The sequence below is a fragment of the Myotis myotis genome, unplaced genomic scaffold, assembly GCF_014108235.1.
Source record: "Myotis myotis isolate mMyoMyo1 unplaced genomic scaffold, mMyoMyo1.p scaffold_m19_p_18, whole genome shotgun sequence".
NCBI lineage: Eukaryota > Metazoa > Chordata > Mammalia > Chiroptera > Vespertilionidae > Myotis > Myotis myotis.
This window is the reverse complement of record NW_023416322.1, coordinates 24161409-24180435: the sequence shown is the minus strand read 5'-3', so window position 1 is coordinate 24180435 and position 19027 is coordinate 24161409. Positions and strand designations below refer to the sequence as shown.

The 19027-nt window shown below is 37.4% G+C and overlaps 1 protein-coding gene across 16 annotated transcripts in view; it reads left to right on the top strand.

Moving 5' to 3' along the window:
• The window catches only part of RABGAP1L (RAB GTPase activating protein 1 like), a 434830-nt gene that overhangs the window by 350349 nt on the left and 65454 nt on the right, over positions 1 to 19027 (top strand). The window contains exon 1 of one of the 16 annotated variants that reach the window (XM_036342983.1): positions 14428 to 15417. The exons of 14 other annotated variants lie outside the window; for them this stretch is intronic. In XM_036342983.1, the coding sequence (XP_036198876.1) occupies positions 15307 to 15417 (111 nt within the window). In that variant the 5' untranslated portion in view covers positions 14428 to 15306. Of the gene's footprint in view, positions 1 to 14427; positions 15418 to 19027 lie in introns of those variants that run through there. One more of the 16 variants, XM_036342981.1, reaches the window with a different exon arrangement.

Genomic DNA, 19027 nt, shown 5'->3' with positions numbered 1-19027 from the left:
ATAATTAAATTTATACACTGTGTATTAAAATAGTCATCAAATCAACACTGGGAAATATCTTTTCTCCCTTTAGACATCCAATAATAGATGTCACAGGATTTCTCATGGTAAACACTTGGGAGAGATAGAAAATATGTCAGAATATGTGCATATCTCTAGTAGGGCATGTTGAAACCAGAGCAACCCCATTTAAATCTTTGGCCAATGGATTAGCCAGTTAGACATACTCTTACATTGTTTTCTGATTATTTATTTGTCAGCTTATTTGTCTTCTGGACCTTATAACTCCTCTTGAGGGAAGGTAGGAAGTAAATTCAGTTTTTCATAAACATTAGGTATAGAGAAAGGGGAACCTTACCATGTTTTATTAGCAAAGGCCTTTCATTGTAAAAAAGTAGATTATTCTTGTAGAAACCATGTAAATTACAGAAGGGAATTATGACCAAGAATATGTTTTGGGTGAATAGCTGCCAAGTGCCCATCTCTCTAGATGATTACTATTCTAAATATTTTTCCATTAGCTAGTTTCAGCTTAGGAAATAGATTAGACCCTTAATGGCCTAAGCAACCAGGAAATGAGTGATATATTTATAGATTCCACCAGTGAATTTGAAATAAAACTTCTTGCCTATTAAGAATTCTGACTGTAATACTCAATGTAAATGCTTCTTAACAAAATGATTTTTCAGTGTTCTCTGTTTCTCTCCTATCCCAACCCCCTTGAAGGTCTGATATTCTTAATACAGAGAATAAATTACCTAAAATCACATTTTGAGGAAAGCCTGATTTTTCATTAAGTGTGGGCTGTCAAAGTACCATTCAGTTTAGGTCATATGTTTTAGTAGTAGAGACAATCCATTTCTATTTTGGGAGTCTATAGCAAGTCTGAACCGTGGACCTCTCCGATTGGCCCCATTCAAGCCTGCAACTTCTCCAGACTAAAAGGTGCTGGAGAAAGCTTGTTTCCATCCGACTTAGACCTGGGAGTTTCCTGTGCTCTGTGGAAGATGGGATGACTATGTCCTATACAGAGGCCAAAGGTTAGACAAACTCTTGCTTTCATTAGGGCCCTTATATATATGCGATTTTTGTCAGTTACACATCAATAAAGCTAAAATATGAAAATATTTAAATGTTCTTTGTAATCTATGAAGCAAAGATCATGTCAAAGTAAAAATAAGGTCACAGATATTAATCAGTGACTCATTTATTGATAATTTTCATAGGGTCGGAGGCAGCATCAACAGGGTCTGAAAACCTAGAAATTATTTTTAAAAGTCTAATGGTTACAAGTCAATTTCAGATTAAAAAAAAACACTTCCCCATAACTTTAATTTACTATGTATCCATGGTTCGCAACTCAGGGCAGTTTTGTCCCCAGGGTACATTTGGCAAGGTCTAGAAATTTGGGGGTTGTCACAACCACGGGGGATGGGTACTACTGGTATCTAGTGTGCAGAGGCTAGTGATGGTACAAAACATCTTAAGGTGCAGAGGACAGCTCCCTACAATAATACAATTACTCTTCCCAAACGTTTTGGTGCCAAGTTGAGAAACTTTTGTATTTGTGACTCTGTGATTCAATATAAGAGTTCTAGTCAGACTGTCAAACTACAGTGGGAAGCCTGGGGAGGGTTTGTGGGGGAGGGGGCCGTGTTAAGAGATCAATGAAGGACTTATATGCATGCATATAGGAATAACCTGTGGACACAAGACACTGGGGGGTGGGGGCCGGGGGAGTGTCAAGGGGGGGAAAAAAGGAGACATATGTAATACTCTTTGTAATACTTCAAGAAATAAATATTATTTAAAAAAAAGAGTTCTAGAATTTGGAGTGTCTACTCATGTTTAATTCTGGTAGGTCTTGTAAACAAAATGAAGACCATTAAAATTCACATCTTAACCATGCATATCGTTACAAACTGCTTGCTTGTTCTTAGCGTTTTACCCCTCTTCAGACAATTAGATTTCCACAATGGATTCTTGAGTTTGGTCTGAGGCACTGTTATTATTATGGGAAAACAAACAGAGAAAGCACTAAAAGTTCCTACTTTTAGTTATGTGTTATGTGTCTGACCCGAGCAGGTTTAAAGATTGAGTGATTCTTTCATAGATAATAATTCTCACATAATGCTTCAAAGTGCAGTCAATGACTGCTCAGTCAAAATTGAACCAATCATTAAGTCTAGTGCTATTGTTTTAAAATAAAATAAGAAGCTCACAGTGTTTTGGTTGCAGAACCAACACATGGAATGGTTACAGACCAGACACATGAATTTTCTTCTCCTTCATGAAGATAAGATATTCCTCGCACTTCTAGGTTCTTTTCATCGACCATTTATTAAAGCTGACCCTCATTCACCTCTGCATTAAGTTTTGCTCATTGTGGACTTTAAGAAAACTCAGGGAGAACTGACTGTGAATAAAGGGTTGGCACTTGCAACCCGACACCATTTGCACAACTAGCAACATGATATTAAAAATGAGAAAGAGGAGCCCTGACCGGTTTGGCTCAGTGGATAGAGCGTCGGCCTGCGGACTGAAAGGTCCCAGGTTCAATTCTGGTCAAGAGCATGTACCTTGGTTGTGGGCTCATCCCCAGTAGCGGGTGTGCAGGAGGCAGCTGATTGATGTTTCTAACTCTCTATCCCCTCTCCCTTCCTCTCTGTAGAAAATCAATAAAATATATAAAAAATAAAAATAAAAAAAATAAAAATGAGGAAAAGGAGAAATACAGGGTTGGGTGGGGAATTTTCCCTGAATCCTCAATGATAGAACTGTATTCCACTTCCTATCTTTTCTTCCCCACAACAGTTGAAATTCTACAGTAATTTTCTTTTTAGTTATTTACCTTTTAAAAAAAGTTTCCATAATTATACCTAATAGATTAAATAGCACTCCTTTTTACTCATTGAATTGATATAAGTAATGCCTGTAAAAAGAATTATTCCACAATGTTGTATCAAAGAACAAACTTTTCAGGGATGTAGTAGTTTAAGCAGCATCATAAAGCTGTGGCTTTACTAATTCCATGTTACATTAAGTAAAAAAAAATTAAATACAAACCAGGGTTGTGACATACCCTGAAACTTGGGATTTGAGGAAAATAACTATTAGAGAAAGAGCTCCATAGAGATCAGTGTTAGTAGCAGTAATTGGAGTATTCTGATCTGATTTAATTTGCAATATTCAAAATAGTTAGGCTGTTGAGTGTAGAGACGAATATAATGATCACTATTACAATATTAGTATATGAAAAGACCACCCCATTTGGTGCTGGTGGAAAACAAAATGTTTAACCACTGTAACCTCTCTGATGGCCTGATTAGCAAGTTAATGCTTCCCCCTTTTTGCTTTTCAAATGCCATTCCTTAATTTTACATTCAATTCATCTTTTTCTGAAAACCTTCTAATTTCATGTGCTTTAGGCCTACAGAAGAGAAAGTTGCTTAGCAACCACCAAAATAACTAATAAGTCCATATCCAGTAAAGGCTTGAAGGACTTATTTTAAATTTATATGTTTCTTTATTGACCATTAAAAGAAAAAAAGAGAGAACTCATGGACAGCAGTGTGGTGATTGGGGGACAAGGGTGGAGTTGTTTTACTTTGAATTTATTCTGATTTCTGCATTAATAGTATTCATATATGTGTTGTTTGTAACAAAAACAAAACAAAAAACACAGTATATTTAATGCGAATGTCTCTTTTCTCCCATCATCTTTGTACTAACATTGCTCTGTATTCATCATTTGCTTTAGTTATTTGTTTCCAACAGAATACCCTATCAATCACATACGCTGGGTAAAGAAATGTGTTCTATTTCATGAATACAGAATTCCACAATATTGTGTTTTTAATGCCACGAAGCTATTTTCTTTAGAGGAAATAGATTAACATTTTAGGAGAGGAAAATACTTGGAGATTAAATGGAAATGGTTTATACATAAATTTTTTGGTTATTGACCCAGAAGTATATGAGAGGAGCATCTGAGCTAAGGGCTTTGGGGTGGGAAGTGGTGCTGCCCAGCTGCCATCTGCTGTCACTTAGTCCTGGCGTGCTCGCTTGTCAGAGGTTTCAGTCTCCCTGCTATGACTTTCAAAGCTTCATTATTACCTAATCTCAGACCTATTTTCTTCATATGCTTCTATCCTGGGGTAAGTAGTGAAGAATCAAAGAACTACTTGGCCATTAGGAGAAGCAAAAGAAATTGTTATTCACAAAAATTAAAATTATCCACAAATTTTTATTAATATTTAATATGTATCTTTATTCAGTTTTACTATATAATTATTTACACATATTTGCTAATATATATAAACATTACCCTACTCTCAACTTTTTGTCTTACTACTGAAAGGGTTCAAACAAACCTTCCCAAAATATACCGCTTTGGTATGTGAACAAGTTGAGCTGAAAGCAATTAAGATCCAGCAGATTCAAGAAATACTTCTTTAACTACCTAAAGGAATCTAGAGAAGGGGCCTGCCCCAGAAAGACAGCTATCACCAGAGATTACATTTTGTCTGAGTGATCTGTGTGTATGATAGGACAAACATCTGATTACCAGACCATCTGCTCTTCTCACCATCCTGTGGATTACCCTTCTCCCTGGCCTGTTATCTCATTTCTTCACTCAGGATGGCATATAAGCATCAACTGCCCAACTTGCCTTCAATCCCCTGTACGTACATAATTAAGTTTGTTTTTCTCCTTTTAACCTGTTTTATGTCAATTTAATTATTAGACCAGCCTAAGTGTAGAGAAAAAGTTCCTATGCTTCCATTTTAATAATAGGTAAATGTTGGTCATTTTAGTCTTGCAAATCATAATCTCTTATTACATTGCATGCTTATAATTCTCCACAAATTCATGCTATCTTGAATGTAAAACAATAGTTGTATAGCAGTTCTGATCATTTAAAATTTATATTTAAGAACTATATTGAAGATTATAATACAGGATCATTAACACAAGACAATAAAGAATGAATAGGTAGCAATTTTAGAAATTGAAGATAGCTGCTTGTTTTGCTTTTCATTCTTTTTTAAAAAAATGTTTTTATTGATTTTTAGAGAGGAAGGGAGAGAAAGAGAGAGAGAAACATCAATGAGATCAGTTTGCTGCTCCCTGCACACCCCTTACTGGGGATGGAGCCTGCAACCCAGGCATGTGACCTGACTGGGAATAGAACCAGCAACCTCTTGGTGCATGGGCTATCACTCAAACAACTGAGCCACACTGGTCAGAACTACCTTTCATTCTTTATGTATCTTTGGTTAACTGGTAAGCAGACCTTTTTTCACCTAAACATTTGAAGGTTTTCTTAGATCCCAAATGGACATTTTTAATAAGAAAAATGTATTGCAGAATATGTATGCCCTTAAGTCTAAAGATGGTCATCATATTAGAATTTGCGACTGAAACTAAACCCATTAGGCACTAATATTATCTCTTAAGTTCATGTTTGCCCTAGTTGGTTTGTCTCAGTGGATAGAGCGTCAGCCTAGGGACTGAAGGGCCCGGGTTTAGATTCTGGTCAAGTACACATGCCTGGTTTGTAGGCTCAGTCCCCAGTAGGGGGCATGCAGGAGGCAGCCAATCAATGATTCCCTCTCACCATTGATGTTTCTGTCTCTCTCTCCATCTCCCTTCCTCTCTGAAACCAATAAAAATATATTTAAAAAATATTTTTTAAGAAGTTCATGCTTAATTTGAAGAGTAATTAAAGCATAAGGATTTTAACTATTTTTCTGATCTTCATGATATTCGAGAGTTATTCTCTGTGACGAAACTATATGACCATTTTTAAACCTGAAATGACCACTTTGGGGGATGATATTTTAAACTGAACATAAAAAATAAACTTGCATTGAAATGAATGAAACTAGGATGCTCTGGGCATTGCCACCACTGCTACTAGGACCACTGTTAAAAAAATTAAAACCTTTTTATTATTTGACTATTAGCCAATTAAGCAATTTACTATTGCTCTTAAAGCAAACAAAAAGTCCGTTTTTAACATCATGGAAGCCACCCTGACAGATCATTCGAGGAATGCTGCCTCCTCAGTCCACAAGATACTTTCTGTTTGTAGCAGACTGTTAATATGTGTATTGCACTTGTCAGCAGTTCACCTTCAGTCTTTTCTTTTTCTTTGTTTGCAAATGCCTTGTTAATAATATTGTTAGATGCAGTATGAGTTTTTAGTTCATATTTTCAATATATGAGGATATAATATTAAAGTAATATAATAAGAGAAATACAGAGTTCAGCTTTAAAAATTTAAAAGCTTTTATTTCAGGATTTCCAAATTCAATTTACTCTCTTCTCTCATTCATCTTATAATGAACCGGTTGTAGGTGGGGAAAAACCCAGAACCTCTGTAATCACACATTTCAGTTTTAATCATGGCTCTGACCTTAAGTTACTGAAACTCTTAAGGCACTGGTTTTCTGGTTTGTAAAATGAGGATGATAAGACCAGCTTCATAGTATTGTCAAAACCAAAATATATACGTAGTTAAAGCTCCACCCAGCACAATAGATGTGAAATATGTGTTATTTCTGTCCTCCTTCCCTTTCACCCCTAATTAAACTCAGCTATCTTTGAACTGCAGCGGATTAGTTTTACTGGTCAGGTCTAAGCTTCCAGATAAGCTGCTACTGTTAACCACTGCGTGGGATAGTTCTTTTGACTCAAAGATACAAATGAAAAGTGGAAAATTTTATTATAATACAATTATAAGGAAGGACTATGTATTTCATATGATAGCCCAGAGTAACCGTGTTTTGTTGATCAGGTTACACCAGATGAATATCGTTGTACAACAAATGCTCTCTTTGTTCCCTGTTCTTGTCACAGTGGCTCAATTTAATAAGAGGTCATTGATTAAACTGTTTGCATTGTAGTCAGGAAACTGGAGAGGGCAGCTAAACTAAAGGAGATCCCCTCACCCCCACCATACACCCACATTGCCACCCTTTTACCTCCTCTAACCTGTCTCAATTATTTTTGACAGAAGGCCTCATGTAAATTACCAAATTGCTCCCAAATGAAACCAGACCTAGGAAGATTTCATTGCTCAGAGAACACTGGTAGAGGTTTGGAGTTGTGATACATTTTATTCCACCCCCTGGATGTTTATGGTTTGAACTAGGCAATAGGGAATGGAGGCCTTGACTGTGTGTTCCTGCACACGGAGAACATCCCGTCTCATTTCTAAAGGCAGCCGCTCCATCTTCCCTTCAGTGTTTGGCAGATGATCCTGCCCCTGCAGACATCATTTTCATTAATATTGATAATAACAGCAGCTAACATTAATCAAACACTTTCTAGAACCAGGCAGCTTACTGAGGGCTTTGATATGCATTATCTTATTATTCCTCATAATATCAAAAACGCTTTTATTTTCTCATTTTATGGATGAGAAAACCAAGGGGAGGCAGCTTAAGTAATGTGCTCATGTCACACAGCTGGTATGTGGCAGAGTCAGGTACCAAACCAGGTTATTCTGAACCCTGGAGCCCCTGTGTTGACTGTTATACCATGTGTCCTTCCTCTAATGACATAGATGTTGGCTAGACCTTGTAGACTTTAATGACTGCCCTTGGCCTACAGACAGTATATTCCAAATTTGCTGACCTGATATTTGAAACCTACCACAGGTTGATTCAAATCTTCCTTTGAAACCTTATCTCCTTACTGTACCCAACATCAGTTTACCACTTTGGCCAGGCTAAGTTAGTTTTCCCTATAAAAAATTATTTCAGCCCTAGCTGGTTTGGCTCAGTGGATAGAGTGCCAGCCTGCGGACTGAAGGGTCCCAGATTTGATTCCAGTCAAGGGCACATGCCCAGGTTGCGGGTTCAATCCCCGGTGGAGGGGGGGGGTGTGCAAGAGGCGGCTGATCAATGATTATCTCTCATCATTGATGTTTCTATCTCTCTCTCCCTCTCCCTTCCTTTCTGAAATCAATAAAGGTATATATTTTTTAAAAAAAGAATCATGTCATCTGCAAAAACTGGCAATTTAAAAAAAATTTATTTCACTTTGCCTGTCTAAACCCAATCCATCTTTTCCATGAAGACTTTTCTGTCTTTAGAGTCTTCATTCTGTTACAGTCCTCTGATCACTGCTTATTGCATTCGTTGGCAGACCTGGTGTATTGTATTGTGTGAGCTGTGTGTATGTGGAGGAGAAACCAGTATTTCAGAAGCTGTGGTGTCTGGCACATGCTGATTTCAGTATATGTTTGCTTACTTCCTTTCTCATCTGTCAGTGATTGGGGGTATGTGCTTTGGAGCCAGACATACCTGTTTTTTAATTCTATCAGTTTCATTTCTAGCTGTAAGAATTGAGTCAAATCACTAAGCTCCTCCACACTTTAGTTACCACGTGCATAAAATGGATAATTATAGTACCTAGCTCATTGACTTGTGATGATTAAATGAGATCCTATGTCTAGGACAGTGAATGCTTACTAAAGATTATTGTCATTATAAAAGAATTTTTAGTATATATTAGTCATTATGTTACTATATTACAAATATTACTAGGTGTTCCCGTTAATAATGGCGGATTTTGTAATCAAAGAAAACACGATAATTTCAAGAGAAACATCAAAAGTGCTTTATTCAAAGTAATGTCCATCACTAGCTACACATTTCCCCCATCTTTCAAGTAATTTGTGGATACCATCCCAATAGAACTTTACTTGTTTTGAGGCAAACCATTCAGAGATCCAATTTTCCACTTCTTCGTACGTTCTGAAGTGCTGCTCAGAAAGTGCGTGTGCCATTGATCGGAACAAGTGGTAATCTGAAGGAGCAAGGTCTGGTGAATATAGCGGGTGGGTTAATACTTCCCAGGCAAGATCTTTTAACGTGTCTTTAACTGGTTTTGAAGTGTGTGATGGGGCGTCATCATGAAGCAACATTACTTTGCCGTGTCTTCTGGCACATTCTGGTCGTTTTACAATCAAAGCGTGGTTCAAATTGATTACTGGTATGTAGCAGCCCTTGAAACGCTTATGTTTAATTAGGTAAAGTTTAAGTGGATGTGTTGTGTTTAAAAACAAAGTTCAACTAAGTGAATTTTAAAGATTTTAATGGCTTTATTGAAGGATTCATGAATCGGGCAGCATCCATGAATCGGGCAGATAGAAAGGAGCTTCGAGGAGCTGTACAGAATGAAGGACTTTTATAAACAGAAGGGAGCGGGACAAGGAGGATATACTAGGCAAAAAAGCAGAATAGTTACTGCCAAAGTCACTTTCCTTTTTTAGAGGTCTGTCAGGCAAATGACCTAACTAGTGCTGATCAGGTGATTCCTGATTGACTAGTTTAATTTCCATTTCTGGGAGGGATGAAACTTTAATGAAGTCTCTGTTTGGTGACATGGGGGTGGGGCTTAGTATAAGCGCCTCCATTTTGGGCCCAATTGTCTTGTTTTTAACAGTTGACTATGGATTAGAGCTACAAATGAGGTAAAAGTTGAACTGTGAAAGAGTTGCAGTTACTCTTTCAGGGTCTGGAATCTACCTCACCCTCATTCTTTGTAGTGACATGCAAATGAGGAAGTAAGATACCTAGTATAATTGTTAAGTATTTTTATGTTCCACTGTTTTTTCTTAGTTTAACCTCAGGGATTTTTTTTTTTTTTTTTTTTTTTTTTTTTTTAAGAATCTGTTTTTTTTTTCTGAGGTTTTGAATTTGCCTAGCAATTGCTAGGAAAGATAGAAAAGATAATGAGCTGAATGGCTGGAATTTGACATAAGAATAATGGTTTTCTTTACTTACCTTTGCATGATTTTAAAGAGAACTAAGATTTCACTTATCTTTTACTGTTGCCTTTTTTCCCTCTTTGTACAAACTCAGTGTGTGTTACTGGACTATTCTGAAATTCAAAATATTCTGAAAAGCTTTCTTCTATTGATACTTCTATGGTTTCTTATTCTCATTTTATTTTATCTTTGGGTTTTATAATGTGCACTTCTAAGTGTAAATAGAAACCTACTTGAAATAATTGGTTTTCTGTGATTAACAAAGTACTTGTAGAATTTTGTTTTTCTTATTGTTCTTTATCCCTATGTTGATACCATGAACATTTTGTTATGATCCCTTAATACTGTTATTTATACTTCATGAATGTTTATATTGAAATAGGAAGATGTGTGAAGATGTGTAAAGATGGTAATGTGTGATGATGTTGGCTCTCGGTTCTTGAGTTCAGCAAAGAAAGAATTCAGAGCCAAGAACTCTAGCACAAGAAGATTATTTAGTATGCAAAACAAAAGTATACTCAAAGAAAAGATTCAAGTGGGCTGCTCAGAGAGCTGTCTTGGCCTTTTAGAAGAAAGTCACAGAGGCAGAAGAGTGAGCCAGTTGGGCTGTGTTGACTCAGGAAACAAGCTAGGGAAGCAAAGAAGGGCCATTGCAAGCAGGTTCAGGGGGTAGCCCAGGATGTGTTGCTGCTGTCCATTGCTCCCCTGGTTGTGAGTTTCTTGTATTCCCTTAGAGCTTAGGAAAAAGGAAGCAAAGATACACACCTGAAGAAAGAAGACTGGGGCGTTGGGGTGTGCTCCAGAGCAGCAGTCACCAACCGGTGGTCTGCAGACCACTGATGGTCCATGAAGTCCGAAAGGTTGGCAACAGCTGCTCTAGAGAGAGAGAACGTACACTGGGTCCTTAGTCTTAAGGGTTTTTAATTTGTTTTCTAAAGGCAGGAATTTTAGGGGTTATCTCAGGGGAGGATCTCAATGGAATATTCATCTGGTTTCCAGGTGTGCCCTTTAATATGCTGACTCATCAAAATGAGCATATGGGTTCAGGATCATGGTCTCTACTGCTTAATTGGTGCTAGGGTAGGGAGTCATTGGTCATTGCATCTGGTCCTGAAGCCAGACATGGCATGGCTTCATCTGGTTTTGCTGCTTCTCTGGGCCTGAGCTGAAACACAACTGAGGCATATATGTTATCTCTATTGACCAAATCTCTGTCTCTGTAGTTAACAGACCCCTAAAATTACTTGATGCTGATCACAACTTCATTGTCCTGAAGGCTTAATGCTTAAGGGAATGGTAGTGTAAGAGAAAAGGAGGCAGGTGAGTCAGGGTGCTGGAAGAGGCCAGTTTGAATCAGCCATATGTCTCAGTTTCCCCATTCCACTTGCCAAGGAATTCTCCTGGCTTCTTACTGTCCTGCCTCAATTAGACAATTAGACACTTGGGAAGAATGAGCAGTTTCTACAGGGCTCCACCTGTCCCTGTGGGGGACACAGAAGACTTTTCTGCCCTCTAGACCTTATTTCTGTCGTGGCAGCTTTGTCTTCTTTTCCTTCTCATCCTGATTTTATGGTTGTTTTGATGTGAATGTTCAACAAATAGAACCTGAGGCATGGGGAAAGGTCCTTTACAGCCACTCTTGCGAGGTGAGATAATTTTTTAATTTGCGTTGTTGTTTTTTAAGTTTGTTTATTTGCTGCTTTGACTGGTGGACAACAAAATACTGCTTTGAAACTGCTTTGCTTTGCTGCATTTGGGGAGACTAAATATAGAAAAATATGCACATCTTATTCAAGTTTTTCTTGTTTTGGTTGTTTCCAAATCTGACACTTGAGGATAAATAGGTTTTCTCTGAAGGCCAGAGGTGGTTTATCAGACTCATACTCATCCAGTATGACCCACGTATGGTTCTGTTAAAAATAATCCTAGAAAAATGATGGTTGGAACAAAATCAGCTACCTGAGTAAACTCTTTCCATGTGAAAATCTTAAAACAGCACTTCAAAACCACTAGAGATTTCCTTCGTTAAAATTTTAACTTGATGAGATCCAGGGGCTTTTGAGAATTATTTCATAGCTGGTTTGGCCTCTGAATAGAAAGACTGTAAAGATTAACTAATAAAAAGTGTAACAACTGCAACTGAGTCCTCTTTTATAGGGAAAAGAGTACTATTAGAAAATCCAAATGAGGGTACAAAGTAGATTGCATTTGTTGAGACATATTATAGCATCTCTGGGGAGTTTCTTTTAACATCTTGGAATAGTGTTTCCCTTTGATTTTATTCTGATAGAGACTGAAAAGGTATTTCCACCTTCAAATTGCCTAAGAAGCCTATTTAGTGGAGGGAAATTGGGCACATTGCTCTTGACTCTTTCTGAGCTGGGTGAAAACCTCTGATCTCTTCCATGCCTCATTTGCATGACCACGTGGAAACTGAAACCAAGGGAGGTTAAATGACTTGCCCTGGGACAGACAGCGAGCTAGTCCTGCTTGAACTGGGGACCATATATTGGTTAGCACGGATGCCAGTGTTGTCTGCTGCCCCTTTGATATACAATCCTCTCCAGGTAAATTTTAGCAGCAAATGGTGTTGTGGGCACTGCACCCTGGATCTCAGGTAACTCCCCACCCCCACTTCCCCTACCCCTGCACCATTTTTAGGGGAGTCACTTGGTGTGAAGTAGATAACTGCAGAAACAACAGGGGAGATCAATGGGCCAAAGTTCTCCCGGGAAAAGGCAAAAGAGTAACAAAAGTGTCTTGCCAGGGAGCTTGGGACTGTGTGTAAACATGACTGTATGAAGACCACTGAAGTTTGGGAGGGGATTGTAGCTGGTATTTCTGAGACTGCAGAAATGTTTTTAGGAAAGGGAAAATCCAGTACAAAGACAGTTTTTAAAATAGATCATCAGTTTTCAGAAGGTATGCTTTTTGTGGGGACCACATATACATTTCATTGCATAAGAAAGGAATCATTTGAATTTTCCTTTGCATACTCTGAAAGTGAAGTATGGAGGAACAATAAAGGATGCAAATCAAACTTAGAAAGTCCTTGCTCTAGAAAATGTATGCACTGTGGCTGTGACGGAGGATCTCTTGGATTTAGGAATGAAATACTCTTAATATAGTCCTGTGGATAATTAAAAAAATCTTTTTACCTTTTGAAAAATGCCTAATTATTTACCTAAAAGCCTTGTGGAATTCTAAAAGGACTGAATTATTTGTAGTTGTTAGTTTCTGTTTGTTTATGTAATTTAAAAACTACCTTTACAAAACCTTTGATTATGTTTTTAAAAATGTTTTGCACTCTTATGGCCCTGATTCCTTCAATGTCTTACGCTTAATACATCACACCTAGACTATTTGATATTGTTTTCCTGGCCCTTTTTTTTTTCTTGGATTATGAGTGCTCTTCTTAAACAGGATCACCTACTGTTACACTAATGCGCTCTCCAGGGCACATTGACAGTTGCTTAGGTGAGGTTATAATTCTTGTTTGCCCCTGGGCAGTTGCCAGCAGGGAGTAGGGCATTGTGGGAAGTAGTTTCTTTACCTTCGACAACAGGTGTCTTTGTCAGTGCACCTTATTCAGATACCAGTGTGGAAGCACTGAGTCACTGTAGCAAAGAAAAGTAGGAGAGCAAAAGGGATTGATTGCTTTCCCATCTGGAAAATGGTCTGCAAGATAATGGGAAATCTTCTGATGCACGAAGAGGTTTGCAGAATTTTTTAACGTGCTTCTGAAAAGATAAAAAGGAATTCAAAAGGTATGAGCTGCCGGGATGCCTTAGAACACCTTGTCTCCTGACTATCATTTAATTTTTACCTGGTTAGTCAGCGTTAAGATAAATGTGCTGGAAAGATTTTTAACGAAAATAATGCTTAAAAGACAAAGCTGCATTGTGGGAAAAAATAAGAAGTAAAAATGCTTTACCGGTTCCAACTAGCGTCAAACGCAGTTGGAAGTTGTTTTAATCTTGAGGATTTATGTAAAGTATTGCATTTTCTGTTTAAATAAGCCTATTAGACCTGCTTCTGTTTCCTAGCAATAGGTTGCTCCCAACACCCCTTTCACTGGTGTATATTTAATCTCGAGTGCTATAGCAGTTGCAAGACTCTCCTAATCACATTTACATGGAACACATACTACTGAAGTGATCATGCTAATCTAGGTGAAGATACTTCAGGAAAACTGGAGAAATAGATATTATAAATTTCATTCTAAGTTTTGTTTTCTGAAAAGCAAATAAACTTACACAACATAACACTGCTATCGGTAATTAGGACAAAAAATTGCAAACAGTGTTTGTATTTGATTGTAGACAAGCATTGCCAAATTGATTTCTAAATCTAGCAAATAATGTTTCTCATTGCACTGCAGTGTCATAATCTGTAAACAGCAAAGAAGATAATAGCTTAATTATAAATATTGGAAAAATTTGGAGGAGCTTTGTCCTCCCTCTTTATTTACTTAATGATTTTTCCATGGAATTAGCATACATTATACTTCCTGGTAATTTAGGGAGCCTTGTAATGATAGTCACGGGCAGCTTTCGGATTTTCATCTGCGCACATTGAGGTTCATTTACAGTTGCCAACTGTACTTAAATACACTTCAGGTGGCGAAGGCACCAACAGTTCTGGCTATCTGCTGATTTGGATAATTAAGAGAAAGCTCTGAGCTTAAACATAAAAGATAAAGAGAACTCTTTCTTGTGGGAGAAAAGCAGTCAGTTTAGGAATGAGACCCTTGTGCTGCTTTCTGAATAACAACAGAAAACAGTTCTCCAAATCAAGAATTCTGTTTAAAATGTTTGTGTTGTTATTGCGGTAGAAGGGAGTATTGATTATTAATTGATATTGCGGTCCCTGTTTCATTTTTATATTTTGGTACTTTTTTTTTTAACAGAATACTCAGAGGGGAAAAGGGATCTCTTTTTTTTTCATACTTAAGGAGATAATTTTTAACTACACCAAGAATGCTAGACATTCTGAAACACTAAAGGTCACCATCTATTTATTTTCTATAAATGTGAAGAAATAAGCAGGAAGAAAATCCTCTTCTCCTCCAAGAAGAATCTTGACATAACTAACACCGAAGAAGATAAACTTCTAAAAATTTCTAATTACCAAGAACATATTTTAAATCCATTAAGAAAAATTTTTCTTTAAGGATATTTTCAGTTAGGAAACACCTTAATTTCTCTTTTTTGAAGTTCAAAGAAGATTTCCGAAAAGTGAATTTTTCTGCGTCTGTGTCAAGAATGCAGAAGGTGTTTACCGCGTATACTTCCTCCGTAGATAAGAGACCTCCCTTGGTTTGCTGCTGGGGGTGAATTGCTAGACAAGCCTGTGAGAGCAGCTGCTGTTTTTCCCCCTTTTATTCCTTCTGGGCTTTTGACACCACCCCCTGCAACTCAGGTGGGTGTGTGCATTGGCACTGAGCTGCGGTAGGATTTTTCCTTGGACAGCGTGGTCTGGAGTTGAGCAGCAGCTGCTGCCTGGAAAGGTCAGCTGGCAAGATGATGGAAGAAATCTCCATTATGGTAGCCTATGACGCCCACGTTTTCAGCCAGCTGCACGATGAAGACTTCCTCACTAGTCTGGTGGCCATCAGCAAGCCCCGGTCTATGGTAGGTGGTGCCTTGCACGCTGCTCTGGGGCCGGCTTTTTCTTTTCTGATATGATAGTTATACTCCTACAGCAATTGGGGCATAGCTTCCTGGGGATCAAAATTAAAGTATTGCTCTTGGCTTTGTGTTACAGGCCACAGCAAGGGCTACAGGTTTTCAAAGATTCATTTACGTAACTAAGCATTGTTATATCTTACAGTACATTTCAAGTGTCTGAGGAGTAAAACTTAGGTTAATGCTTTTATACTTAGTGAGGTTGATACCGTCACTTTGCCCCACATATATTTGCCTTCTATGAATGCATACAATTATTAGAGCTAACTTCATTTGCACACAAATAATTCAGTCTTTTTGAAGTGGAACATTTTTACCATGAACCATAACATTGACATTGAGAATTGAACTAGTATTTAAAAATCAAATAACGTTCAGAATCTTTACAGTATTACTAAGAACTATTATGAAAATGACGTCTAGTATAATCTTAGATTGGACTTAATATTCTGTTGTTGTTTTTGCCGTTCTCCAAGGGTCTTATTAGTGTGCCTGTCCCGGCAGAATAGAAAAATGAAGTTTTTGCAAATGTTTGTTGTTTCTTCTCTGTAGATATCATTCTTATAATGGCTACTGAGTTTAAGATATCAGTGATCCATACCGGTTAAACAAACTTTCTTTACTATTGTCATAACTTCTTATTCATTTTTTAGTGGTTCTCTTCACAAAAATATTACTCTTCTGAAAGAGTATAGTACTCTTCTGAAAGAGGATAGTATATCATAACAGTTATCTTACTAGTTTGAAATCCTGACTTTCTATTTTAAGGCATATGAACATTAAACATATAATATGGCAATTTCTTCAAACAATAAATTGCAATGAAAAATTAAAGGGGACACTCATAGATTGATTTTAAAAGACTTAAGGGTTATATCAACTAGATGCAGTTACTGACCTTGTTTAGATGCTGATTTGAACTATAATAAACATCTATAAGGTAATTGGGGGAAATTTGGCTACTAATTAGCTATTTAGTGATATTAAGAAAATTTTTTTGGTGCAATAATTATATGATTATGTTAAAAATGTGGATAAAACTAGGTGACTGTGTTGATAATTGTTGAAACTGGGAGATGAATACATGGGGATTCTCTATACTTTTCACTTTCATAGCTCTTTTATAGATGGGGTTTGAAAGAATCAGCTGGCCAAAAATAATAGCAAAACAAATACAAAACCATGATATACTTCTGAAAGTGTTCATGTATAGAAACATCTAGCCTACTTTGCATTCTTTTTTTAAAAATATGTTTCTATTGATTCCAGAGAGGAAGGAAGGGGGAGAGAGAGATAGAAATATCAATAATGAAAGAGAATCATTGATCGGCTGCCTCCTGCACGCCCCCCATTGGGGATTGAGCCCGCAACCCAGGCATGTGCCCTTGACCAGAATCGAACCTGGGACCCTTCAGTCCGCAGGCCGATGCTCTATCCACTGAGCCAAACCGGCTAGGGCTACTTTGCATTCTTTTCCTATTTAAGATACATAATCTATTTTATAATTATATGCAATATATGGAGATTGTTACCAACAACCACAATAGAAATACCAAGTCAGGATAGGGGAGTCCATGGTTGTGGATAATCTTTAAAACTTCATTTTGTCCATTGATTTCACAATATTCCGCCATTAATACTTATCCAAAGAATTCAGAATTCTATTTTATGTTGTTCTGATGGTCTTGTCAAGATGCTCTTATGGGGTCTGAGGTGAGTCTTCAAAAACTTGTAGGAATTTTCCAGGCCAAAGGGGAGATGAGATGAAAACAGGGAGAGGTAAAGTGACGCAGTGGAGAGGACTGAAGAGGCTGAAGAGCTAGAAAGTGACTGAGTTACAGGGAGCATCCTGTGCTGAATTAAGTATAGGACCTTGTGTGGTGTGTGTGCACACATGCCTGCAAGAGACAGGAAGAGAGAGAAAATGAATGAATTAATTAATATTAATGTGTTTACCGGGAAACACTCTTCCATTTGTAGGTGATATGAAATATATATATATATATATATATATATATATCAACTTAAGCTCCCCAAAGGGGACTCCTACTCCTACTCCTAAACCTGGAGCTTATTTGATATGAAATTCAGCCACTAATATGGAATGCCTCAGAGGCATGTTACGCACACAAAATATTCCCCTATATACCAAACCTTAAAATAATCTAGATGTTGGGATGTTGAATTTAAGGAGACAGTTAATTTTTTTAATCAGATTTGAAATTTAAAAGAGTTGATGCGTATAGCCTCTTGGAGGTGATACTTGGTTTGGGTTCATCTGGAAAGATACTACTAAAATTATGCTAAGATAAAATATTTATCATTTGCCTTTGATTTCATGTTGAATTTCTTTTTGCTTTGTCTGAGATGAACCCTTTAAATTGTATGAAAAAGATAAATATTCAGATTTTCTAGAGTATAAAATAAAGTTCTTCTCTTTCTGACTTATTACTGCATTGTTAAGCAAATGACATTCTTGCTAACATTCAATCCTCTGGGTTTAGGTTGACTATCACAAAGAAGTTTTAGAGCTATTTAGAAGTTTATGTAGTACAGGATTAAATATCTTTCTGTATTTGCACTTTATTTCATAATGTGAGATATCTTGATTCCTTAAATGGTAAAAATCCCATTAGGTATAGTGGTTTCGGTGTGGAAACTGAATCTTTTCTTGTTCTTAAATAGCCCTGTGGCTCTCTGACATTTTTGATGGAGACTCATAGTAAAAAGTACATTTCAAGTCATTATACACACAAGACTAAAAGAAAATTTGAAAAAAAATAATACTTTCTGTTGCTGCATGTGATGTATTGAGGTTCTTTTCTGTTGTATTTAATTGTTTAAAGGCTAGTTATGAGCCACTAAATTGATTTGAGAAATATCTTGACCCACACTTTTTAAAAATGTGGCTATATCCTATTGATTCTTTAAAAATGAATGACAGTGCAAGAAATTCACAGTTCCCTTTATGCAGGTCCCTGTAGACAAGTCACAGATAAGTAAAAGGATAAGGAAGCCAAGCAGAACTTATCTCGTCTTCCAGATCATGCACACTCGCACAACATGAGAAATTGCCCAGACCAGTATTGTATTTACTAAGATAAACTAAACTACACTCACCACTAGCAGAACTTAAGAGCTTTAGCATTCCAGCACGAATAAGTTGGTATGTAAGAGGAAAATCCAGTATAGTCAGAATGACTCAGGGGACATGTACAAAGGTGCCTCATTGGACAGTATTCCTGCCTCCTCTTAAATCCAACAGATTGCTTTTCTTTGGTTGTTAAACTAGCTGAAATTATCTGGCTTGCATTTTGAGACAAAATTGTAGAGTCCTCCCCCCATCCTTCCCTCCCCCCCACTAGTCTCTGCTCTTCCCCCCCATTCTCACCTCCTCCACCCCCATCCTCCCTGCACCACAAGGACCTTTAAATGCAGCCAGAACCTCTCACACAGGAGTAATAGCAGCTAAAGGAGAGAGTCCCTGAAGTTTTCCTTCTGATTGTCTCTGTGTGGAATGGCCAGCATTCTTCTCTATCACCTCCACCATTTCCAG